The sequence below is a fragment of the Enhydra lutris genome, unplaced genomic scaffold, assembly GCF_002288905.1.
Source record: "Enhydra lutris kenyoni isolate GAN:26980312 unplaced genomic scaffold, ASM228890v2 scaffoldscaffold4, whole genome shotgun sequence".
Taxonomy (NCBI): Eukaryota; Metazoa; Chordata; class Mammalia; order Carnivora; family Mustelidae; genus Enhydra; species Enhydra lutris.
In genome coordinates this window covers 22,427,533-22,453,482 of record NW_019154088.1, presented here as the reverse complement: position 1 = coordinate 22,453,482, position 25,950 = coordinate 22,427,533, and the positions used below count along the sequence as shown (strand labels likewise).

The 25,950-nt window shown below is 45.7% G+C and overlaps 1 gene segment (V, D, J or C); it reads right to left on the bottom strand.

The window, feature by feature from the left end:
• Window positions 1-382: 382 nt before the first annotated feature.
• LOC111161424 overlaps window positions 383-25,950 on the bottom strand; it is a 438,646-nt gene continuing 413,078 nt past the window's right edge. Inside the window, 5 exon segments of the C gene segment in view lie at window positions 383-929; window positions 1,583-1,690; window positions 2,366-2,410; window positions 3,893-4,147; window positions 18,252-18,293. Coding sequence covers window positions 1,584-1,690; window positions 2,366-2,410; window positions 3,893-4,147; window positions 18,252-18,293 — 449 coding nt within the window.

Sequence of the window (25,950 nt, the reverse complement as noted above, 5' to 3'; positions counted from 1 at the left end):
GAGACAGTGGGTGGCATTTTGGGGATGCTTGCTGTGTGGTCCCTGCCTGCCAGATTTCCACGGCCAGTCCTGATCAGTCATGGACATGGGCCTCCTACTATGGGTGGCCCAGTGGTGCAGCAGGAAGACAGAAGAGCAGGGACCTCAACTTTTAAGTGGGTCCCCCCACTTAACTGCTCCCCCCGCCCCCCAGCTCAGCCTTCTAAGTAGAATTTTTTTAGAGGTTGTTCCAGGATGAGATTGACTTCAGCAGCTTGTTGAATTAGGCACCCCGAGCAACATCAGGACAAACGCCTTGGTTTCTTTCTGCCCAGTCTGGGATCAATAGCAAGCCGACCATACGTGACCCTGACCAAACCTAGTCAAACAGGAGCACATCCAGGCTCTTCCAAATTGCCTTTAATGAAGTCATGGGTAGCAGGATATACAACGCGGCTCAGATACACAGCATAGCAGGGTCTCCGTAATAATTTCCCCCACATCTTGGGGTAAAGGGTACACATATTTATGAACATTATTTAAAAAAATGGACTCCTCACAACCTTCTCTGGGAGCTAGAGCCCAGGAGGACCTACTGGGGGTTCCTCTCCCAGAGGATAGGGGACAGGGGATGTAAGAGGCAGTCTCGGGAGGGACAGGGAGTCTCTCCGCTGCTGCCCCCTGACTTTGCTGTGAGCGTCAAGTGGTGACAAGCAGCAGTGAGGGAACCGAGGGGGCAGAGGCAGGGTTTGGCAGCTCTTCAGCACCTTGATGGTGAGTATCTGGTGGGATGCAGCTGGTGGCCATTGCCAGTGGGGCCAGAGAGGCAGAGGGAGCTTCTTATCTGTTCAGGGGAGCAGACAGTCTGCCTCTCTGCTTGAAGAGGGGCAAGAGGTACGGTGGGGAGCCAGGAGCGAGGGAGCGTCAGGTGCTCTCATGTTCTTGGTGACCTGGGTTGAGGAAGCACAGTGGTTAGGGCTGACTACTGAGGACACAGAGTCAGGGACAGTTAGGGATGTGGATGGAGATGCCTCCATTTGTAGAGTTCTAGGAGCGAACGGACACTGGACTTCCTGTTGATGGTGGTGGAACAGGAGGCACTTGTCAGTAGGATGACAGGGATACAGGGAGAGAGCTAGGGTTAGAGCATAAGAGGTATATAATGTCTTTGCGTCGTACTGGGGGCAGAGAACATGAGGAAAGCAATTGGGCGCCCCTGTAGGCTTTGCAGTGAAAGGAGTACAATAGAAGGCATGGGCGTAAACGAGTCTGGGTCCTGAGTTTCTCATATTTTTCCACTCATTAGTGGCTGGCCCTTGCTGTGACTAGGCCTCAATGTCTTTCTTTCCAAAATGAGGAGAATAACAGCTATTCTTCATAATTTATAGGGGAGACATGGCTCAGCTGAGGTGCCTCTTGTCCCTTGAGGAGTCCTACCAATGTTCCAGGCCACTGTTATTTACAATAGTAACCCCTAACCAGAGAAAGTGGAGGGGTTTGGTGGGCCCCACTATAGGACCTAAAAGCAAGTCCTGGGGGGAGGTTTGCTTTCCGACCTTGGAGACCCTCACAGCCCTCCCTCCCACCTGAGATGCCCGCTCACCTCAGCGCGACCACAGCCGCAGCGTCATGAACAGGTTAAACCCAGCCACTTTCAGGAGGACGACACGCAGCCCGATCATGAGCAGGTTTTGGAAGTTTAGGTTCATATCTGCCAAACAAGAGGTTATTGGCATGCATATCCCTTCCTAACCCTATTTGTATTATTCTTTTCAAAGGAAAACACGAGCTGCACTCAATCCTTATTTTATGTCTGTCTCCCTCAAGAGTGGGGATGGGGCAGGGCTCAGAACTCACTGTAACCCCCTGGATCTGGGCTCCCGGGTGACTAGCAGGTGCCTGAACCCCAAGAGGGATGATTCAGTGAAAACAACTCAGATGGAAATGGATGGGCCCAGGGCAGGTGGCCGGGAGTGGTGGGGATCCTGAGAGACGAGATGCCTGCCTACAGGAATCCTGCTGCTTTTCTTGAAAGAAGGCAGAACCCCAGCTACTGGGCACAGAGGGAACACGCCCTCAGGAGGAGCGGGTGAGTTCAGGGCCCTGCACAAGCCAGTTGGAAATGTCACAGCTGGGCCACCGAGAAGCTCTCTTTGGTTCTCCAGAGCCCTAGGAGTGAGTCATGGGGGTCTAGGAAACTAGAGACTCATCCTGAAAGTCCTCAGAGGGGGAAAGCATGTTAGAGATGGCGAGAGGAGCCTGGGGATTCAAGAATATTCCCGTTCTTCCTAACTTCATTCCAGATCCATATATCCCTTCCCGCCTCTCCTATCTAGTCAGGGTGATTGTGGGTACATCTTGAAGCTGGGTTAGACTCCTCTCTTACCTGTTTCAAAGCTTTTCTCTATCAAAGTGGCATCACAGGAAAAGTCTAAAAGGAGAAACAAAGACATTTTCTTAGAGTTGAGTGAGCCGACTCTCCCATGCCAGACCTTCTAGGATTTGGGCAGATGAGCCTCTGTCTACAGGTTTTCCATGTGCTCTCCTGGAGAGATCTGGAAGGGACTTGTTGCCTATGGACACCCGCTGGGAGGGCCCTGGCTTCTGGGGATTACTACATTCACTTCACAAACGCTGCTTGTGCAAAGGACCTGTCACCCAACACAAGGCCACAAGGAACCATCAGACACAGATCCTGCCCTTGGGTAGGTTCCGGTCTGGAGTCTGAAAGAGGCAGTAAGACACCACACAGTGACAAAGTGCCATGAGGGGTAGAGATGCCCTCCTGTGTCCCACGGAGTCACTTCAGATTTGTTCCTTTGTTGTTACCATCTCAGTGGATGGTTGACTGTCATTGACTCAGCGGCTTGGGCAGAAAATCCAGCCACCTTCCTTGCTCTCCTCTTTCCTTTGCAGCCCTGCCTGGTTCTCCCTTTGAATCTGAAATCGTGTTGGCCACTCAACTCCCTTACTCCCCCTGTCCAGGCCCCTATCATCTGTCTGTGGCAATGGCTTCCTTTCTGCTTCCACTCTTGGCTCCTACAATCCATTTTCCACTTGGAGTGCTCTTTTAAAAAAGCAAATTGGATGTCGTTCTCCTACTTAAAACCAATCAATAGCTCCTCATTGGACTTAGGAGGGTGGCTGCCCTCTCGACTAACAGGCCCTGAGATGAGGCCCTTCCCTACTTCGTCCATCTCCTGTCCTGTTGCTCTTCCCCTTCCTCGCTGTGCCCCTGTGTCAGGCCTCCACAGGCTCCCCCCCTCTACCCTTGGCATAGCTGCTCCCTTCTTCTCCTTTAACTCTCATCTCACCTAGCATTTCCTCAGAGAGCCCTGCCCAGACTCTGTCCCTAAGTTGGCTGCTTCCTCCACCCCCAAGTTAAAGCACATGTTACAATCCGAAGTTCTCTAGATTTCTGCTTGCTGATGGATGGCCTCCCCCCAACTGTAGTGGAGCTTGCTTGGGGCAGACCCCTCATCTGACTTACTTATTCCTTCACTCCAGCCCCTGGCACATTGTATATACACAACCAGTGTTTGTTGAGTGAATGAATGACTGGCTGAGGTTGGCTCTTTGGCAGAGAGACAGAACCAAGGGGAGGTATCTCGGAGAAAGGCATTAGACGGGGCAGTGAGGGGGCAAACGGCCTGAGCAGAGGCAGGGAGGTGGGAATTCGGGGCAGATGAGAAGCCAGTGCCCTTCCCACCACCTTCTCCCCATCCCCTCTTTGCCTAGGACATCCTGGGACATGCCAGGATGGAGCTCCCTGGTGCTCAGTCACAGGAGTGGAGGGGCTTTGCTGACAGTGGATGAGGCCGAGACCACCCATCAGAGTAGCTTTTAGGGGAAGAACCAGGTGTCTCCCGAGTAGGGAAGCCTCAGCGGGCACAGGCACTGAGGCTGCTCTCACCTGAGCTGGAGTAGAATTTCTCGTCGAAGGTCTCATTGCATTTAAAATCAGTGCTGGTGCTCCAGGCCAGGGCGCCATTGCTCTTGGAATTCATCGACCACATGTCCAGCACGGTACTGTTTAGCCTGGTCATCGTGGACTCTGGGGCTTGCTGCTCATTGGTTTCAGAATCAAAATCGGTGAACAGGCAGACAGAGATCTTACTGGATTTAGGGCTTCTCAGTTGGTACACCGCGGGGTCAGGGTCTGTGATATCTGTGGGCCAAAAGAACCCAGGTTAGGAGATACTCATTTCCCTCTTTGCCCCAACCCAGGTCTGAGTCCAGATGCCAGTGATGGGCAAGAGCAAGGCTCTGTGGGGCTGGCAAGTCACATTCTCAGGCTTTGGGTGGAAAAGAACATTCTGGAAACCAGTTCTAAGTGGACTGGAAGTCAGGGCCAGGCAAAAGCCACGGGTCCTGGCCAAGAGGCCAGGTTCTCAGTGGAGGCTCTCTGGCTGGCCCTGCCTGGCATTCAGGGAAACCAGAAATGCAGGGCTCCTTAATGATACTGTTTAATCTTTCACTTAATAGGAACATCTTCCAAAGCACAGTGGGACTAGTAAGCAGCAACGCTGCTCTGACAGGACAAAGCAAGCCTAGAATAGAGGCTCAGCAAAGCAAACCATATGTCTAGGAATCAGGGGTGGCCTCCCCCAAATTAGGCTGGGTGTGGACAGCAATTGGAGGTTTATTATCGGCTGGCATTAAGATGAAAGATCGGTCACATCACCATGAGGAGATTTCTCCTTGGTAAAAGTTTTAGACATTAAGTCAGAATACCTGCCTCCCAGTCCTTGTTCTACCATTCATTAGATCCAAGGTCTTGAGCAAGGCACATCAGCTCCCTAAATGTCAGGAATTTCATCTGTAAAATGGAGACATTGTGTCCTCCATGGAAAATCAAAGGGGGAGTTTCTCTTTATAGAATTACAGTTAACAAACTATAAAGCACTGAATCGATGAGAGTAACTGTAGCTCTTGATAATGCCAGGATATTGCCGTGATAATGTACTACTGAGTTATACACAGTCTGTTTCTACTCTTCACCCCCAGGAAATAGGGGTCGATGGAGGCTTTTCGTTAGAGCTGAGAATCGTTCTTCAGTATTTCTGTAGGATTTTGTGTTTTTAATGTAACTCTTGTTGTTTATTCTTTCAGACCTCCTGCCTTTAGAAGAGGAAACAGAGGTTTGCTGGGAGGGTTAACACGCTGGGGCCACCCAGAGAGTTTACAGCAGGGTTGGGACTAGAGTTTCCTGCCCCTGTGGTTCTCTGCTCCCACGGCTCCCCACCCTGCATGCAAGGTTTCTCAGACCAGGGGTGCACCCCACTTGTGAGTCCAGCCAGGGTGGCCTTGGCAATGCAGACTTCCAGCTGGACCTGAAACCAGGGACACCAGCCTTTGGCCTTGTCTTGGGTTGCTGAATCAAGGCATCCCAAGGGTATCAAGTCAAGGGTGTGGGGCTGTCCCTGGAGCAGCAGAACACGGGTGGGTACATGGTCCCATGTGAGGGACATCCAAAGCTCTGGCCCCAAGGGATTCTGCCTGTTCCTCTCCAATGTCCCCATATCTGGGGCTAGGGGTAGGGTCTGACATCACTGTGGATTAAGGCCCTAGGACATAAATCTTTTATAGGGAGAGAGAGAGACCGAAAGCCATATGTGCCACCAATATACCCCAATGGGTTTGTTAGTCCTTGGTGGGAGTCATGGATGGGACTGGGAATGGAGATGTGGAAGGGTATGGAGGTGCTGAGGGAATGTGGCCTTGAGGAGAAGGTAGAGGGTAAGGTGCCACCAGTACAGTTTGGGCTTAGAGGGGAAGAGGGGTTGCTGTGGGGGCCCAATGTCCAACTCTGAGTTGTGGTTAAAAACTCAATCAAGTTCTAGAGCCACTAAGTGTCAGGCTGGAGAAGGTCTAGCATGCTGTCCAATGTGATAGTCTTTAGCTACCTGTGGCTATTTAAATTAAAATGAATGAAAATAAAATCAAATTAAAATTTAATTAAAAATTAAAACTTCATTTTAAGAGTGTTGTAGCTGCCGTGTTGGACAGTGCAGGTTGATAGAACACTTCGATCATCCCAGAAAGTCCTGTTGGACAGCATTGGTCTGGAGAGAGCTATGCTACAGAATATGAGATCTTTTGAGGAAAGGTACGGAGGGCTGATTGTGCGCCTTAAAAACCATCTTTAAGTCAGTGAGGATGGGAGGGTGACTCCATGAGAGAAAGGCCAATTTTTGCTCAACTTCGCTAGTGAGAAATCAACATGAAATAGCAAATCAATGAAATCAGAAGACTTGAGATGATTTTCACTGCTCCCAGGTCTCATTTTTACCAAGACTTCATTCATTTTTGGGCTTCCTGTCTGCATTTTTGCTGTTGTTTCTCCTGTCCAGCTTCCTTACCTCTGATTTCCTCTCTTTCTTCCCTCTCTACCCCCACTGTCTCCCCATTCTCTTTTTTTGAGCTCATCCTCCAAAGTACTTGTCTAAAACCTAGAGCTAATTGCATCATTTTTGTTCAGAATAATTCAGGGACTCCCTAGTGCCCACAGAATAATGTCCAAATTTCCTGGCATGACATTCAGGGGCTGTCATGATCTGGAGAGCTTGAATTTTCTTCTCTCAAGTCCATTCTGTGCCCTAAATGAATAGAGCTTCACCTGCAGGCCCACAGGAAGAGTTTTCAGGTGAAGGCCTACTCATCTTGGGCACATAAGGGACTCAAGAGAAAAAATTCAAGTTCTCTTAGTATCTGCCATGTAGTATGTGCTCAAGAAACAATTGTTGGATCATAAATGGCCTAGTAACCAACAGATTTGCAAAATTTCCTGCTTATCAGAACTTTTTGGTAAAAAAAGCTGGGTACTGATCCTTAAACTTGCTTTGTTTTAAGTCCTTTTACTTCTGCTCCCATGTACCTCTGGCACAACCATCTCTTTTTGTCTGAGGACGAGAAATGAATCACTTTTAATTTGGAGGTCTTTAGGGGTCCCTCTGCCAGAGCCCTGGGAGGAGACACATCCTATCCTGTTCCACCTTAGCAACGCCCATCCTTCCACTGATGACATCTCAGACGTTGGCCTTAGGAAGACTGGGTCAAGTTTCCAGTGTGGAAGTTCAGCTCTGCTAGATCCTAACTTTTCATTATAATTCAAAACCTACTGCAGAGGCACATGTCCAAAAGCTCTAGTGCTTCTGATGCGTCGGGGCACAACAGTGATTCCTCCCATGAAAGCTTCCCTCCCACGAAATCAGTGCTTTGTAGTTAGGTACTAGGAACCCGTAAGTGTTCCCACTTAGCAATCCTGACTCTGGGTCCCACTGAGCCTCTGGTGAGCATCAGGAAACAATGAGCCTGGGTGGACTTACCAGGAGTTATGGAAACTCTGGTTCCTTTGCCAAATTTCAAACGTGAGGCAACACCTTCATACCACACCTAATGTCTCCATTACAGAAACCTTAGGTTTCTCCTCCTCTGAGGAATGGGGTAACCTACCTCATAGAGCCTATTGAAGAAGGAGAGGGGAGGTCCCTAGGACATGAGGCATCCATGGAAGGGGCTGGCTCCCTCTCATATTCATATCTGGTCTCCATTTCTAAATTGGATCCCCAGGTTCCTAGTGGCCAGCCTTGGACTTAATTGTCTGAATTCTCTTGAAGGGTCTAGAATTCCTTTTCTCTATTGTCTAAAAAGACATTTTATTTGCTTTTCCCTGCTTCCAGTTTATTATCAGATGTGTTTACTTAGGCCAAAATGCACATGCCTTATTCACATCCAAGATCATGCCTTTTTTGTTGTTGTTCCTTATGCTTGAAAGTCCCCTTCTCTCCAGTCTTTGCCCATACAGATCTTACCTATCCTTCAGGCCTAGTGAACCCTTTCTACTGCATAAAACCTTATCTGTCTAGGCCAACTTCCAGCTGTGAACTCATTCCTCTGAATCTCGATTGTGCCTATTGATGTCATCAATTTGTTCACACTGAAATAGTTTTCAGCTTGCTAAATTTACAGTAGTTATGTCCCTTTAGCTAGTTCTTATCCAATTTGGGAATAGGTCAGTCATCTATCTTAGACTTCTTTGCAGTCTAACATTTTTTAGAGTGATGGCCACATAGAAGGCATTAGAAAATATCCATTGAACGATTAAAGTCAAGTTTTAATGTGTTTGACGTAGAGAAACACAGATTTTCAAAATTGATAGTGATGGCTTTTCCTTTCACAGAGGCTTCTGTAAGACAATTCACTGTAGCACACACAGTTAGCCTCCCCATAGTAAGACTGATATTCCCAAGGAAAGGAATAGAGACACTCACTGGCCCATGGGATTGCAAATGGGGCCACCTGGGAAGACTCACCAGCTATTATAGACACTTGGGATCCTTTTCCAAATGTGAATTTGCCCACAATTCCTGCAGTATTCACACCGCAGGTGACACCGTTACAGAAACTCACGAAATCTACCTCTTGCTTCAGTAGAAGTACTGATCTCCCCCAGGGGACAAGAGAATCACACTTTCTAGAGTTAGACCTTCTGCTCTTTTGTGTTGAGGATTTGGTTGTTCATCTCTTTTCCTCCTGCCCTATCCTGCTGTAGTACCCTGTGATCTCAATAAACCAAGAATTCAGTAGGGCACAGCCCCTGTCCAGGGCAGCAGTATCTTGGATCTTCTCGTGGAGGGCCCAAGACTATGTACTTATCACTTGCCTCATGATTCCTAAAGTCTCAGTCTAAAGATGTTTCCTGAGCATTGAATGCTGGATGGGAGAATTTTCTGGGGATGGGTGAAAAAAACCATTAGGAATCCTACAGAAGAAAATACCTGGGCTCAACTTAGCATCCTGGACAAAGAAGAATTAATTGTCAAGGCTGACCCTTGCTCCACTTTACTTACTTGCTGGACACTCTGTCTGGTCCCTGCTCCAAAGATTAACATGGTACTCTGCTTCATCCCCATGGCAGCTAAGGTATTTATAATATCCTTCTTGATATTAATCTACTGGAACCCACCAGGCTCCGAAAGCACCATCCTAAAAGTCTCCCTGAGTCTTTGTTTCTTAGATTTTCTATTTCCCAGGGAAGCTCTTACCCCTCCCCTTTACAATAATATAAACCTTTTATAGCAAGGCCTTGATGAAGATGGGGAGAATAATAATAATAATGAAATTATCACTAGAAAAACACTATGAATAGTATAAGACTGATGAATCACAGGCCTGTACCCCTGAAACAAATAATACATTATATGTTAATAATAAAACAAAAACCAAAAACCAAAAAAGCAAAAAAAACCACCAAAAAACAAACAAACAAAGAAAGGCTATCATTTATTAATTGCTTGCTATCTGCTGGGCATTGTTTTATATTATTATGATGTGGTTCTTGGCATTTTGATGCTGAGGAAGTAGAGACTTTAGAGAGGGTAGGGCCAGAATTTCCACCAAATCTGTCCACCTGTCAAGTTTGCTGTGAAGCCCATACAATCCTGCCTCCGTGCCTTGATATGTCACAAAATATAACTGCCATTTAGGTAGGGGTCAGGGTCACTTTTTCCCTGGGAGAGGTTCAAGACTCCTAAACTCCAGAGAAGATTCTGGGAGCAGGTATCCCCATACCACGTCATTAGCTGAAACAAGGAATGCCGCCACTAAGGGCTGTGATAGGCAATAAGAGGGAATTCGGGTTCGCCAATTAAGTCATTCCTTCCCCCCAAGGGCATGTTGCTAATTTCCTGAATTTTCTGATTATCTGGTGCTGATAGTATAGGCTTTGTTTGAGAGTGCTGAGTATCTGGAACTCTTTCTACATTTCCGTAAATTATTCTGCCCGGTCTTTCATTTACTCAATTGGCTCTTGGGACTTCTGTCTTTAATATGAGAAATGGGAATGTTTTAAGTCACCAAGAGAGCTTATAGGAAATGGAAAACAAGTGTTTACTGTTCCCTTGAGTTTGCTGTAAATCATTGCCGGTTTTCTCACAGACAAGCCAAGGGTTACTTTTGCCCCAGACTCGTGCGTGATCGTACTCACATGGGTTCACAGCCAGCCTGGTCCCAGCTCCAAAGGTCAAATGACTGTAGCTACCAGACAACACAATAGCGGGGCGCTTTACAAGAACTCTAAGCTGGGCAGGGTCAGCCTTCTGGGGGCAGCAATGTCTTCTGTCCCCATGCTATAGATTCCTCCAAAGCACTCTTTCCCTGACCCAAGAGAAAAGTCTGTCTCACCAAGTCCCAGTTCCTCAGCTTTCGGTGTAATAAGCCCACAGACCTTTCCCTCACAGCCAGACTGGAGCTGGTCGGCCTTCCTGGAGGGTGGACACCCTTTCTGGGTTCCACATTGAAAGCGAAGGAGGAAAATTGGAGGTGTCTGAAGAAGAGCCAGGAATTAATTGGGAAATGAATCTGGAGGGGGAATTCAGAGCCCTGGCAATAGATGGCACACCTAGGGGACGGTTAACTCCTGGAATCGAGGCCTGCGCAAGGCTCTTTTAGAAAGGCGTTCTGTTATTCCTTGAGGGCAGAGAGAGAGAGGCTAAAATTGCCAGGGGAATAGTCACATAAAGGCACAGGGAGGACTGCTTAACTCTGATGGTTGTGAGAATCAGGAGTGAGTTATATAAAGGGCCCCAGAATCTTTTTCTCCAGAGGTTTCTAAGATTAGGGTTAACATCCGTATGGGGAAAAATAAATCTCCAAAGTTTGAGAGTGGTTTAGACAGGTACTTCTTGGTGAGAGTTTCACAGAACTCTAGTCCTTCAAAATTTTTCTGCAAAAAGGATTCTAAGCTCAAATTAGTTTGAAAAGTGCTGTTATACTCTATACTGACAAGCCATATTAGCTAATTTTAAAGGCTCTGAGAAGTCCTGCAGTAAAGAAATCCAGAGCTTCTCAAACTTATTTGATCTAGTAAACTTCTTTTCTTAAAACACTCATTAAGATCTGTGGAACATGTGGGTATATATAAATATAAATACATTCCTTAGAAGTCCCTTTTCTAGTTCCAAGAGTTTAAAATTCCATCCAAATTTTAATCCTTCGGTTTTCTGTGTTCTGAATCTGTTCTCCTGCCTGCTCCTGTGGACATGATTAGGGGTCTTATTGATTCTGATTATTTCTTTCTGATTATCACAAAACAGCTTCATTCTGTTTGGGGAATTGCTGAACATGTAGTCAGCTGTAGAGTGAATTCTCCTGCTGCCATCAGGAACAGCTCAAGGGCAGGCACAGATGCAGTCAACAGGCAGGAACCACAACGCTTCCACACTTTGCAGAGTTTACCTTCTAGAAACAACGGCAACTTTAAAATCTTTCCCAAATGTGAATTTACCAGTCTTCTTTCCACCCACCTTCCTACACACCTTGGAGCTGTGTACTTCAAAGAAGATTTTGGTCCTAAGGGAGAAGTTTCCTTAGAACAAATGGAGGGAAGTTTCCTGGGTGGTCTCTCAAGTGGGGACGTAGACTTCCTATATTTATCAAGAGATGTTTTTCCTTTTTCCCGTTAAAACCCACTTGTGCTACTTCCGTATCACAGGCATTATGGTTCTTACATGCACTGGAACTCTGGTTCTTGAAAAATAGGTTGGGTTTCAGGCTTTCCAAATGCAGCCTGGGAGGGAAGAGTCTTTGCTAAAATGCCCAAATGAACAGGTAAAGGCAGCGGACGTTTTCCCCAGAGAGATGGGCTTTTTCTCACCCATGTGCATTTGGATGGATTCCAAATTATAATCTCCCATTTTGAAGTCTACGACAACTCTGTCCGCTGGGGGAATACTTACTACTGTCTAAAGCAACAGGTTCTGAATAGTTCCTACCTCTCCACTCAGGCCTTCCTTCACTCCCCTAGCCAGAAGACATTTTTTCAACACTCATGTTTGGTGACACTTCTGTGCCAGACATTGGGCTGGGCTGTAGAGGTGTAAGGATGAAGGAGAGAGGGCCATGGCCTCACCGAGCTTACAGTGCAGGGCAGGATGCATGGAAGTACCAGGGAACTAAGATAGGAAGTTGGTCATGCCTTCCTCTCTGTTCCGGTTGCAGCTTGCATGGATCTCCTCTACATTGTAACACTGAGCCCAGTTCTCTGTTTATATACGTTTACCTACTGGGAGATCCAGTAGGTAAACGTAGATGGCAGAGACTGCTATCTTTCCTTCCTTCCCTTCCTTTCCTTTCTTTCCTGCCTGCCTGCCTGACTTCTGCCTCCCCTCCTCCCTCCCTCCTTTCCTCTCGCTCCCATCTAGCATAGTGTTTAGAATGTAATAGTTGCTTAGTAAATATTTATTGAATAGAAAAGCCTTCTAAATATTTTAATTCATTTTTGCTGCAGTCCTGCTGTCTATCTTTTATTAAGACTATTTCATTTCTCTTTTGTGTTCTGTATGGTTCTCTTTTCTAAACTTTTTATTGTTTTTATTCCATTAATTAGGCTTTAAGCTCTTCCTATAGCTCTCAATTAGATATGGAGTTTTGTGAGAGTGTGTCCAATGGCCAGCATCTTTGGGAAGTTTAATTTCCCACCTTTCATGAAAACTCGATGATAACAAAAATACATTTTTGGCATAATCAGTCATAATTTCTTTCCTGAAAAAGATCTCTCATCTCAAAAGAATCTAGAAGCAGCAAAAGAGTCTGTCTCAGTAATGATGAAAAGGCCAATACCCATGGGAGATTTCTAGCATTAGAAAATAAACCTCTCTTGGGGCGCCTGGGTGGCTCAGTGGGTTAAGCCGCTGCCTTCGGCTCAGGTCATGATCTCAGGGTCCTGGGATCTAGCCCCGCATCGGGCTCTCTGCTCTCTAGGGGAGCCTGCTTCCTCCTCTCTCTCTGCCTGCCTCTCTGCCTGCTTGCGATCTGTCAAATAAATAAATAAAAAATCTTAAAAAAAAAAAAAGAAAATAAACCGCTCTTGAGCCAGTGGCCGGAAATTAAAATTTCAAAACATTCAAGCCTCATGAAGAAACATGAGAAATTGGCTCAGAAAGTGCAGATTCATCATCTAAGAAAGCAGAGTAGGGAATTTCTGCGTCTTTGGCGAGAGTCTCAGGTCAGGCACTTACTTGGATGCACCTGGAGTCTTGTTCCACTCCCAAAAGTGAGTGCTCGGCCACCTGCGTCCACACTGTGGTATGATCTAGTACAAATACCTGCCCTTTGCCACCCAGGGTGGCTGCCCAGTCCCCTACAGGTTTATAGCACTCCCTCTTGGGGGAACAGAGCTTTTAAACAGCGTGTTCCAGGAGGCCTGGGTTGCTCAGTCGGCTGAGCGTCTGACTCTTGATTTCGGCTCAGGTCATGATCTCAGGGTTGTGGGTTCGCCCCGCTGAGTGTGGAATCTGCTTGGTTTTCTCCCCCTCCCTAAGCTCCCTTAACTCCCCGCCGCCATTCCCGTCTGCTCTTTCCCTTGCCCTAAATAAATAAATACATACATACAATCTTAAAAAAAATTAAACAGCCTATTCTATGGTCTTGATGATAAATTTCTCTTTCCATGTCACTTCATGCTCAGTAGACAGTCCTTCTAGGTTTCCACTTCTCTCACTGCCATCCCTACCTCCTGACAACCCAATTCAATGACTTGGCTGATCTCTACAGAAATGCCAAACGCTGCCTCCAGGCTGCCACGATCACCATGGCAAGAAGGCTCAGGGTGAGCACACTGAGGACCAATTAGTGGCCTCCCAGGTCTGGGGTCTTCCTTCTCAGAGTACGGGGGGTGGGGGGATGGCGCTCACAGTGAGTAGCATGGATAATATGAAGACAATAGTCAAATAGAAGTCGAATAGATTCGAGTTCCACCCATAACTCTCTTATTCCTAGCTGTGCAATCCTGGGCACATTACTTACGGGAAGCTCTGTTTCCGTATCTGTAAAGTGGGCATGATGCCAGCTACCTAACAGTAGGATGGAATTGAACATGGAGTGAGAACTTCGTGAAAGACAGTAGTCGCTGGTGTATGCCAGGCATTCAGTCAATAGTAGCCATAATGTAATGATTCAGCAGTGCTCCACACGAAGGGCAAGACATGAGGCTTTTTGCAGCTCGAGGAGACCCATCCCTTCCCCACACTCCCCTCCAGCATCCCTGAGTGCCCCCACCCTGGCTGGGATGCTCTCCCATAGGACAGGTATTTCATGGATCCAGGGGGAAGTGTGAGAGACAGTCTCAGCCATAGGGTTGTCGGGTGGGGTAGACCCCTTAGCTGCCAAGGAGAAAGTTCTGCTTCTGAAACTGAACCAAGAGTAAATTATTGTTTTTTTTTCCTCCCAAAACTTGAGGATTTGTTTTCTAAAAGCACTGTTTGCAAAACCCTTGTTCAGCAGAGCCTCGACCACGTCATTAGACCCAACGCCCTGCTAAGTTACTCCCAGACAACCAAGGATTCTTAACGACGGAGCAGAGCCACATCACAGGCTCTCATTATTACAGTATCCTTCCATAATCTATTCCTGTCTACCACATTTCCCTTATCGAAATGAAGAATTCTATAATACTCACAGGGATGAACAACAAGCCTGGTCCCTCTTCCAAATGTAAGTCTGTAGCTTCCTCCTGCTACACACAGTGAGGAAAGCCTTTGATAAAACCTGTCTTATGTGACCACCATCGACCCAGTGGTGTTGGGGCAACCATCCAGGGAAAAACCACTGGTGGACGCTCTGGGAGTTGCAGGAAAGCCGTAGAGTCAGGGGTGGGGGTGTCGGGAGCTGGGGGTGAGGGCTGAAGAGTGCTTCACCCTCCTTTACCCAGAACACTCGCACTCCTGTCAGCAGAGCAATGGGGAGCAACCTCCCAAAACCGCCACACCCTGCCTGCTTCGCCAGGTCACTAAGGGTCTGACCCCATTACTCTTCTGTCAGATACAAGGGGCTTCAGAAAGGCGGTGAGGCTGGAGGCCTCAGGAGGCTTGATGCTTTATCGTGCTGAAGCCTGTCTACCTTCTTTTCCTGAAATGCTGCTGTCCTGTCTTCCCCTTTCCTTAGCTCTTTAGAACTACCCATTCCTAAGTGTCTTCCTGTGTGAGGCCCAGGGGTTGGTCCCTGCATTTCTCTGGTTCCAGGACAGATTCCAAGCGGGATCCAGGCACTTCCCAGTGACTGGTGCTAGGCCAAAGCATCCAAAGCCCTTTGATTTTTTTTTTTTTTAAAGTAAGCTCTATGCTCAACGTGGGACTTGAACTCATGATTCTCAGATCCAGAGTTGCATGCTCTACTGACTGAGCCAGCCAGGTGCCCCTGATTCCTGTATTTCTAAAGACCTTGATTCAGACAGGGACTGGCTTTTATGAAAACATAGGACAGAGAAAAAAAAAAATCACAAGAGTTTCCATATAATTTTGAAAGAAGGGAATACCAGAGACCATGCTCCCTACTTCAGAGATTTGGAAACTAAGCTCTCGAAGGCATGGCCTGGGCCGAGGTCCTGAACCAAGGCGGGAGCTCAGCCGTCAGCTCCTGGCTGGCGTGTGTTGCTGGCCTTCAGCTTACCACACTCTGGGCTCGAGGGCCATGTTAGCAAAGAGCTGTGCGGCTCTGCTGAGCTCAGGGCTGGGATTGAGGGGCTGGGGCCTTGCCCCTGCCCTGCACTGCTTGTACCATGTGGCCCAGGACAGATGCTTGGACACTGGGCCTCTAGATTCCCCTACAACAAGGGCAAGATGTTCTCAAGGACCCTTCCACCTCTCATGGACTGTGGGTCTTTGTTCAGTTGGAAACCCAGCCTCAGGGAAGAGCAGGGCAGACTTTCACAGAGCATGGGAGCGTGGTCGGTAGAGATGCCGAGACAAGCAGAGGGCAAAAGAAACAAGGGGCAGGCAAAGGTTTGGGACAGTGACTGCCTAAGAACCTTAGTTGTGGCACTGATGAATGACATTGTATCTCTCCCCCTCCCCGCCATGGACGGAAGAAGTTGTCCAGCACTGGGGGTAGGCACAGCAGTTGCAGTGGTTGGGGGTGTCTAGAAGGGGGTCATTCGTAGAGGATGGCCCCAGCTTACTTACTTGGTATAACCATCACTTGGGTCCCCTTCCCAAAAGTGAGTCTGTTGTCCCCATAGCTACACTCTGGGTAAGTGCATTACAAAAAGGTCCTGGGGTTGTGCATGGTCTCATGGAGGACACACGGCCTTCTCTGGAGCTCTACAAGCTGGGGACCTGGAAAGGCTGATCTGCACATTTTCCCTATAATGCCAGCTCTGAGCCTGCCTAACGGGGTTTGGCAGCACCCCCCACCTACCCCTTTTCCTAAACACGGCTATCAACAAACAGCCTCTAGCTATTTCTTCTCTGGGAAAAACAGCCTTCACTAAAGTTTGTGAAAAACCTGCCTCCTACGGAGGCCAGTGGGTGTGTTTCTAAAGATACCAAGGCCGGGGCTAGGGGCTGGGGGGAGCATTTTCTCACCTCAGCGGCCATGCCTGAGAAGAAGGTACCAGTTTTTTGGGGGACATGCACGAATGTATTGCCAGAAAGAGTAGGAGCAAGAGCATTTCCAGTATGCCGCGCTGGGGCACATGCTAAAACCATGCCTCTGCAGGACGCAGTCACCTCTTCTTCTCTGGCGCTGAGCCAGAGTCCTGGTGACTCATGCCGGACTCACAGCTGTTTCTCTCCTCAGAGCCCTCAAGGATTCTGCCAAGATGGCTTTTTGTCCTCAAGAAAGGCAAACATTTCAGCAGATAACAGACATAAATTCTTTTCTAGAAACACACAGGTAGAATCATGCTTGGTCTCTGCCAGAGCATGTGGATTGACCCTTGTCACCACTGTCCTGTCCCCAGCCAGCGGGGTCCCTGCCAGGCCCCTGGGCATGTGCGTGACCACATACAGTAGCCATCTTGTCACACTCACATCTGCATTGTTATTGGACTTTTAATATGTAAGTGGTGTTTCCCTGATGGGACTGGAAGTTCCTGAGAGCAGGGGCTTATGCTTCTTCTTTTGTTTCTTTCTTTGTTTTAAAACCAACTATGGTCCCTGGCTTATTGATGATACCCAGTAATCACTGAATGAGTTGAACTGATTTTTACTGGGCACAATTATTGGGACAAGGAGGCCAGTTTTGGGAGAGGCTAAAAGCAAAGTATACGCTGGGTAAACGTGAGCTTCAAATTGAAGTCCTTAGGCAGGAAAAAATCAAGCAAGCATTTCTAAGATAATAAGGAGGCAGTGTAAAACCCCAAAGATTGTGAGGTTCGTATTGACCCTCAGCAGAGAGGGGGCAACTGAATGAACAAGCAAGTTACTTGGTTCCAAAGAAAACTCAAGCATTTTTCTCTTAATATCTCAACATGACACTGATTCTCCTTAAAGGGTAAGAAAAATAACATGGCAGAAAATACATATTCTGAGCTCACAGCATTGTTATGATCAATAATAACAAAGCAGTAGTAGTAATAATGACATTCTATTATAGTCCATGCTAAATTGCTACATATAAAATGTAAATCCAATATTGCAGGTGGGTTTACACATTTCTGGAAATCTGACTTACTTGGGCTGATCAAAAGTTGGGTGCCAGTTCCAAATATGAGCTTCTGATAGCCTGTGCTCACACTCTGACATAACCTTATACAAAATGGTACCCTGTAACTGAACCTTAGTCTGGGATTCCTATGTCACGCAGAGGTCAAATACCAAGCATGTTCCCACATCTGTGTGCATGTGCCAAAGTGGGAGGAGGTGTATAATTTTACTGTTTAACTTTCATTTTCCTAAGACCAGTGGAAGATGACAAGAAATAAGGCAGAACCCAATAGAAGATCCTGCTTTATATACAGTAGATTATATAAAAAATATTGTACAAAAAAGGTCATGAAAATTCAGGTTGAAAAAGTCATTCATATAATTATAGACTTTCAGTGCTAGCCAGGACCTAGGGTAATTTTATGGGCTTATCCATCCTCACTAAGTGTTCAGGACATGCTTCTTGTATTACTGATGCTCACGGATAATAATGCAACTCTATCATTGCTAACTTATCTTCTTATTTAAGAAGGTGCAGACAAGGGGCACCTGGGTTGCTCAGTCATTAGGCAGCTGCCTTCAGCTCTGGTCATGATCCCAGAGTCCTGGGATCTAGCCCACATCCCGCTCCCTACTCAGTGGGAAGCCAGCTTCTCCCTCTCCCACTCCCCCACTCCCCTTGCTTGTGTTCCTTCTCTCGCTGTCTCTCTCTCTGTCAAGTAAGTAAATAAAATCTTTAAAAATAAGTAAATAAATAGCATACAAAACCATGCACACCCCCTCAAATAAATCAATGAGAACAGATGTCCCTCAACTGTAATCCAAATCAAGATATTCCATAGAACTTACTTGCTTTAACAAATAGTCTTGTTCCTGTCCCAATTTTGAAGACTGCATTATTTCCCACAGTGATTTTTGCTATGACAAAATGGGCCATTTCCTTCTCCTTCCATTTTTATACCACAGCTTGGGAAGCAGGCCCAGGGCGCCTATGGGAAGGTGCTAATAATAAGGAACATTTTTTTATACTTCCCTAGTAAAACTCATTTGTTTTTTTTCCCGTGTTGAACATAATCTCACACCTCCTACCAGGTTCACCAAACACTAGTCACTATTCTATGAAATCCGGGGACCAGAATACCCAGGCTTTAGTCCCAGCCCTACTTTTCACTGACTTGATGATGTTGGACAATTCAACCAACCTCTCTGAGTCTTAATGTCCATATTAGAAAAATAAAGAGCTCTGAATTAGATGATGTCTAAGCTCCCTTTCAGAGCAGAAGTTCTGGGATCCAGCAATGTCCAAAGTGCCTTTAATGTTGCATTTTATATAAATCACACCTGTGTCAGGCACTTGCTGATCAGTTACACTGGTGACTGGTCTACCTGGGGAAAACACAAGATACAGTGAAACAAAGGGAGAGTCAGGACAAGGGAGGGAGTGGTGGCTGTAAGCTCCCTTGTCTTCATGAGGGTAAATTCTCCCAGTAGCCCCTGTACTTTTTGTCTCTTCATGAAAAAGGGAAGAGAATCCTTTGGACATTTAGGGCATTCAAATAAAGATCTCCCAAAGCTCCATCTCTAAGTCATGGCAGTATTTAAGAATAGAAAAGATAAATTCCATGTTTTTCCTTACTCACTGTGATTGGCATTGTCTCTCATTTCTAAGTAAGCCCTGGTACAGAATCTATGACAGAGTGCAGTAGAAAGAGGAAGGCTTTGAGATCAGAGCCTGGTTTGAATCTCGACTTTTCTACTCACTAACACTGGGATCTTGGGGATTTACTTTTCTGGGCCTCAGTTTCGTCTTCTGTAAAATAGGGACACTGCTCCTTGTTCCTTAGAATTGTTTGAGGATAAACAATACCACATGTCATGGACCTAGCACTGAATCCACACACCCTGGGAAGGTCGTTATTCTTGCTGTGTTAAGTTAGAATATTGATTAACAAGATTATTTTCTCAGGGTTATAGGAATATTTGTTTATGAAATAATCATGACAGTCTGAGCCCTTGAGTCATATAAACTCTTGGGTAGTATAGGAGTGAGGTCCCAGAAGCACAGATTTTGAATGCTTTGCCCTTCTCAGCTCACACTGGAGGAGTCTAAGGCACACAGAGGCCCAATGACTTGCTCAATGTCATGCCACCAGCTGGGGCCGAGTTAAGAACTCTAGACTGAAGCAAGCAGTCCTGGACTCCTTTCTCTGCACTTCACTGGCTCCTCTTGAACAATGTGTGGTGTAAAGGGACACAATCCCTGGAGTGAATTTGGTATAGCTTATTTGGGGGCATGGGTAAAATGACCTTGAATATCCTCTGCCCCAGTTTGTCTCTGAATCAATGGCCGCAGATGTAGAAAGGGTCTGTTAGATCAAGGCCATTCAATTTTCTGCTCTTATGGCTTTTCCCCTGAATCAAGTTCCCTTTAGTTCACTTCTGGCACTAAACACTCTGGTATTAGAGCTTCTGCCAGCCTCCTATCTCTGGGAAAAGTCTTAATCGTTGGCTAAATTCCACCATGGAGAAAATATGCTTGTATAGTCTTGGAATACTTTCACTAATTTCTCTGGGTGCTGCAATTCTTAATACATCAGCACTAGATCATAGCTCATTATAAGTAAGGCACAGATGATGCAAATGATGTCTCCTTTTCAGCTGATCACTGTCACCAGAAAACATTTTGCAGTTACCATTTACTCAGCCCCATGTTCAGCCAGGCGCCTGTCCCAAAGGCAAGTCTGTCATTTCTCCCAGTCAGTCCCACAGTGTCTGACGCCTCGCAAGAAATTCTGTCACTTCACCTCTTTTCCTGATATACCCGAATGAGTTAGAAAACACTCAAGATTTCGTATAGCTACTAAATGTATTCTTGGAGAGAAAAACACCCCCCATTCATAGACTGCTGGTGCTAGGGGGGCAAAGAGGTCATGCAGACCTGCTTCCCCATTTAAAGGAGGGAAAACTTGGGTCCAGAGGCCAGAAAATCCACTGTTCCACTGTTAGTTGGTAGCAGAGACAAAACATGGGTCTGTTGGATTCCCAATCTAGTTTTTCCTCTCTCCACCACATCCTGGATGTAGCGGCATTTACTTCATTTCTTCCTCCCTTTGGCTTGGAAACTTGGTTTCCTTGGGTGCTTGATTTCCATTAAACAAGAATTTATGAAGCACTTGCTTGGTAAAAGGACCATATTAGATGCTTCCCGGGCTAGAACAAGAGCGTCTATTCTCAAGGATCCTTCAGTTTTAATGGGAAGATCTTCTCAATAATGAAAGATTCCCTTAGCTGTATGTGTCACAGATTGTCTAAGATTTCACAGCTCAATTTGCAGTATGAAGGCTAAGAGGAATGGGAGGGATGCCTGGGGAGAAATTATAGCCAGGCTTCGAACAGGAAGCCAGGCTATTTCCAAAGATACCAGGTTTGTCCTAATCATCTAGAGTGTTTGTCTCTGCTCCATTCTGGTCTAGTGAATTGGTTCTACTGTTATTTCCAACTCTGCTGTTACCTATTTCATTTTTTTTTGGCCTATTTTCATTTTTTTAAAAAGATTTTATTTATTTATTTGACAGAGAGAGAGACAGTGAGAGAGGGAACACAAACAGGGGGAATGGGAGAAGGAGAAGCAGGCTTCCCATTAAGCAGGAAGCCTGACATGGGGCTTGATCCCAGGACACTGGGATCATGACCCAAGCCAAAGGCAGATGCTTACCAACTGAGCCACCCAGGCACCCCAGCCTATTTTCATTTTTTGTTTCCTCTGGTTATGCATCCTTTTTTAAAAAAATTAATTTTTTATTAACATATAATGTATTATTAGCCCCAGGGGTACAGGTCTGTGAATTGCCAGGTTTACACACTTCACGGCACTCACCATAGCACATACCCTCCCCCTATTTTCATTTTTAAATGTCCCCCACGAAGGCTCTGTCTTAAATTCATAGGTTGACTGATAAAACAAGGAAGATGAATCCTTAAGGGTAAAACACATGTAAGTACATGCAGAGGCCTTAAACTAGAGAAGGGGAAATAAGGGCAGGAGGGGGCCAACATTTACCTGGAGAGACTAGAAGTGTGGTCCCTTTTCCAAAGGTGAATCTGCTGTATCCTACCTCCCCACCATAGTAAACGACCATACCAAAATGGCCTATAGTGTTGGGCTTTGCAACCTCTGATCTACTTAGAGAAGGGGAAAGAAAACTATCATTTATGGAGACTCTATTACATGCCAAGGAGATTAACAACCTACATACATCACATTACCTTGTTCAGGCCACAGCTGTTCCATGGGCTCAGATATTATTATTCTTATTTTACAAATAAAGAACAGGTGATCTGAGGCTGAGCAGCTTGAACAAACACTGTACGAAAGACAGAAATCACCCAGATGCACAAGACAGGTAAATCTTGAGGAGCTACAAGAGAAGAATCCTCCTTCTTGTCCTTTAGAGTGAGATTATAGAATTAACCCATTAGGGTTAATTCTCCTGCTAGAGCCAGATGTCAGAACTTTAATAGCAGCGATCCCCCAAAACTCCAGCTCACCTTCCATGACCATTTCTTGAAACATGAAGACATTTTGTCCTCAATCCTTCCCTTATCCCTCTGATATGCTACTCACCAGGCCTGACCAGCAGTCGAGTCCCACTCCCAAAACTCCACCTATAGCCTCCATCGTTTCCACACTGTTTCCTAGTCAGCCAAAAACACCCACAAGTCCACGTACTCTTCTCTTACCCCAGACCAAGAGGTAGAGCCCTTTCACCTACAAAGAGGGCTCCATCTTCCCTTTCTTTTTATATTCCACAGACCACACAGGCCATTTGACTGAAATTTAGGCATTTATTGTGCAACACTTAAAATGAAGTCTCTATCTACCACATCTCTGCGTCTATCCCCGTCAAACTCATGATTTTCAACTTTATTTATCCAACAGATAAATCTAGTCCTCTGTTGTCTCCATTGCAGTCATCCATTTTTAGATTCCTGCCATAGTGTCTCTCCTCCTTTTAACTTCAATCATTCTGAAACTTCAGGGACTAACATCCAAATCATTATGAGTGACAGCTTCCTGTTCCCTCCAGTCGACTTGTTTTGCGGGTTCAATGGCAGCCTTGTTACTTACTCAAGTCCTATTCTGCCTGCAAAGCTGAGTGTCTCTCTGATTAAAGGACATCCTGTCTACTTCAGCTCTGGTAAAAAAACACCACTTGTCTTCTCTCTAGGTCTTATCCTTTGCGCATCTACTGTTTTCCACTGGCCTCACAAGCAATATCTTGGCTTTCTCTTCTATTGAGAAAGAACCCAACTCACACAGAACAATTTTATCAGAATTTTAAAGGAAGGCCGTGGTTATCCTTCTCCCATATCTGTATTTAAATATTCTGAAAATAGCCAGAAAAGGCCTATTCCAGCCCATCATGTACTTCGAATATTACAATCAGAAAGGAGATGACTAAGGAAAGAGAAATGCTTGATAGTTTAGACTTACTTGGGGTGACTTGGAGCTTTGTTCCAGTTCCAAAGGTAAGCTTTCGGTTACCCCCTGTATTCACTGTAATTCAGGCCTTTATAAAATCACTTCCTTTCTCCTGCCATTTATATTTGGGTAACATTTGAGTCTCTGTACTTCTGTAGAAGAGAGTTGTTTTTACCAATGCCTATGGCTACAGATCACATGAAAATGGTGATTGTACTAAGAATCTACATATGTATCCTACATATATAATTCCTTGAAAGAATTATACCAGCTGACCTAGACTTTCCTTTTTGTTCTGAAGACACATATTATTTTACACGTGTATAGCATTTAATAATTTATAGACTACTTTCAAATACATAATCTTATTTTAGTTTTAAAATTACCTAGGTGAGGGGCACCTGGGTGGCTCAGTGGGTTAAAGCCTCTGCCTTCGGCTCAGATCATGATCCCAGGGTCCTGGGATCGAGCCCCGCATCGGGCTCTGTGCTAAGCAGGGAGCCTGCTTCCTCCTCTCTCTCTGCCTGCCTCTCTGCCTACTTGTGATCTCTGTCTGTCAAATAAATAAATAAAATCTTTAAAAAAATTACCTAGGTGATATTAAATATTTTCATTGTATAGGTGAACACATTGTGGCCCAGAGGCCCTAATCAAACCAGATTTAGAACAGGCTCGGCCAAACTTTCTGCCTTTTTCTTTAGGATCCACTCTCTGACTGGGCTGTTCCAGTCTGTTATTTTTGGTTCATCTACATGACTATTTTTCTCCACAGCTAGATCTTCCTATCCTCTTTAACATTTCTTTCTACATCAAATGCACTTAAGTTTGCATAAGCCATTAATTTCTTGACATTTGGGCCCTACGAATACTGCAATAAGTTCAATGGGCCTCAGTAGCCACATTAAGCTTCCGACTTTAATGACATATTGCCTCCTTACTGGGTTTTACTGATAATCGTGTCCCACTCCCAAAGATGAATGTGCTCTAAACCAGAGCACTGTGCTTCCTGACAATGCCTGAACTACCTTGATAATAGATTAATGTGATTAGCATGCATCTACCCTCCCTTATGAGAGCTCTATCTGGGATTCCCCCTTTTCTATCACTGAAATAAAGACTAAGCCATGGAATTAAGTCTGTGAAAGCCTCTTTTTAGGGCACAATAGTAGTGACGTAGAGGAAAGCCTGAGAAGAGTCCAAGTGATAGTTTCTAGACAATTCTGACACTCATTTCCTTCAAAAAGATCTGCAAAATTTCACTGAGTAATCTTGTTTTTTTACCAGCCAAAGTTTATCAGCTCTGATCCCCATTTTTACTTTGGAACAAACCCCTGCACACAATCTCATTTTACCAGAGGCTAGCAAATTGGTTCTATCCCTGTAGGTAATCTTTCCTTTTTTTTTTTTTAATTATTTTAATGTATTTAAAAAGTTTTGTGAGCATGGAGCAGAACATGGGATATGGCTGGAGTATTGGGGGTGGGGGTAGCATCTCTTTTTTTCCTTTTGTTTTAATGGCTTTCATCAGTAAACACCAATACCCATTGAGTTAAAGAATAAGGACACATTTAGTATAGAAGACTGCAGGAAAAGCTCAGGCATTATAATCAGTAATAACTAGGTACTTACTGATGCTCACTGATATCTTAGTTCCCTTCCCAAAAGTCAATGTATGTCCTGACTGGTAGGCACAGTAAAATGAGGCCCTGCAAATACCTCGGGTACCCACTCACCCTATTCACTCCTTGTGTATCACCAAAAACAATAAATCTTGTATTCTGTCTACCCTCTGCAAGGAGCTCAGTGGGCTTTCAGGGTTTGGATATGCAATAATGAAGCTCCTTTACTTTGTGAGAAGGAGGCTAGATGGTAGTAGGGTCCTCCACTTGCTCAGTAAGTAGTCACTGAACACCTCTGTGTGTCAGGCACAAGGGACACAGTGGAGGGTCACTTGGACACCATTCCCGTCCACCACCTGTAGGTGCTCACAGTCCAGGGAGTGACACACATAAACAAATCCATAGAAAATGCATGTCAAGTGATGGGAGTACATGAATAAAATCAGGCTGGCCAATGGGAGAGAGAATAACCAGGCACCAGCTGTGTTTGGTGGCTTGTTAGACTGGCCTGGTAGGAAGGGTCTCCCTGAGGAGGTGACATATGAAGTGAGATCCAGGCATGGAGGAATTAAACATCACCTCCACTGACAGATAAGCAGACTGAGGGCTTGAAAGGTCAAAGCCTGGATCCAAATCACACAGCTTCAACCATGGACATCGACGCTTAGATCATGCCTGCTCTCCACTGAACTACTAGATCTAGTTCTGCCATGTGAATTCCTGGTTAAAAAGGATAAAGCAAGACAGGGGTTCTTCCAAAGTGGCTCTGGGATGTTACCTGGGTAACTGGAAGCCAGCACTGGCCATCGAGGGCATCAAGGCTGTGAGAGGGTGCCAACCAGAAGAGAAGGCGTTGGCATTTCAGAGCAGGTTTTTCTGATGGAGCTGGCCACTGATATGAAGACACTACCTTCATTTCAATTAAAGAGAGAGAGGGAGAGGGAGAGGCTCTTTCCATTCTGCATTCCTATTAAGTTGGCAAAGAATGAAAACTGTTACCAGCAGAATGAGCTCTTACAGTAAGGATGGGAAGGGCACAGAGATTGCTCTGCTCCCCAGTAATTCTGAATAAACTGAGGACATGAGGAAGTCCACTGAGATTTCCTAAAAAGTTCATGACATGTCTCCTTAACCAATCAAATTCAGAATACATGGCGATACTCACTAATATCCACCTTTACCGTGGTCCCCCTTCCGAACACCAACTTCTGGGCGCTTGAAACACCACAGTGATCTACGTCACCACAAAAACCAAAGGCTGCTTCACTTTCAAGCACAGCAATCTTCTTAGGGTTCTCTCACTTGGTTGAAACCCAACTCAACACAAGCACATACTTAGGTAAACTCAAGAAAGATCTTAAACTCACATACTTTTTGGAATGCTAGGAGACCTCAGAAACCATTGACTACAAGCTCCCAAACTCACGCATTTGTCTCTTCAGTGACC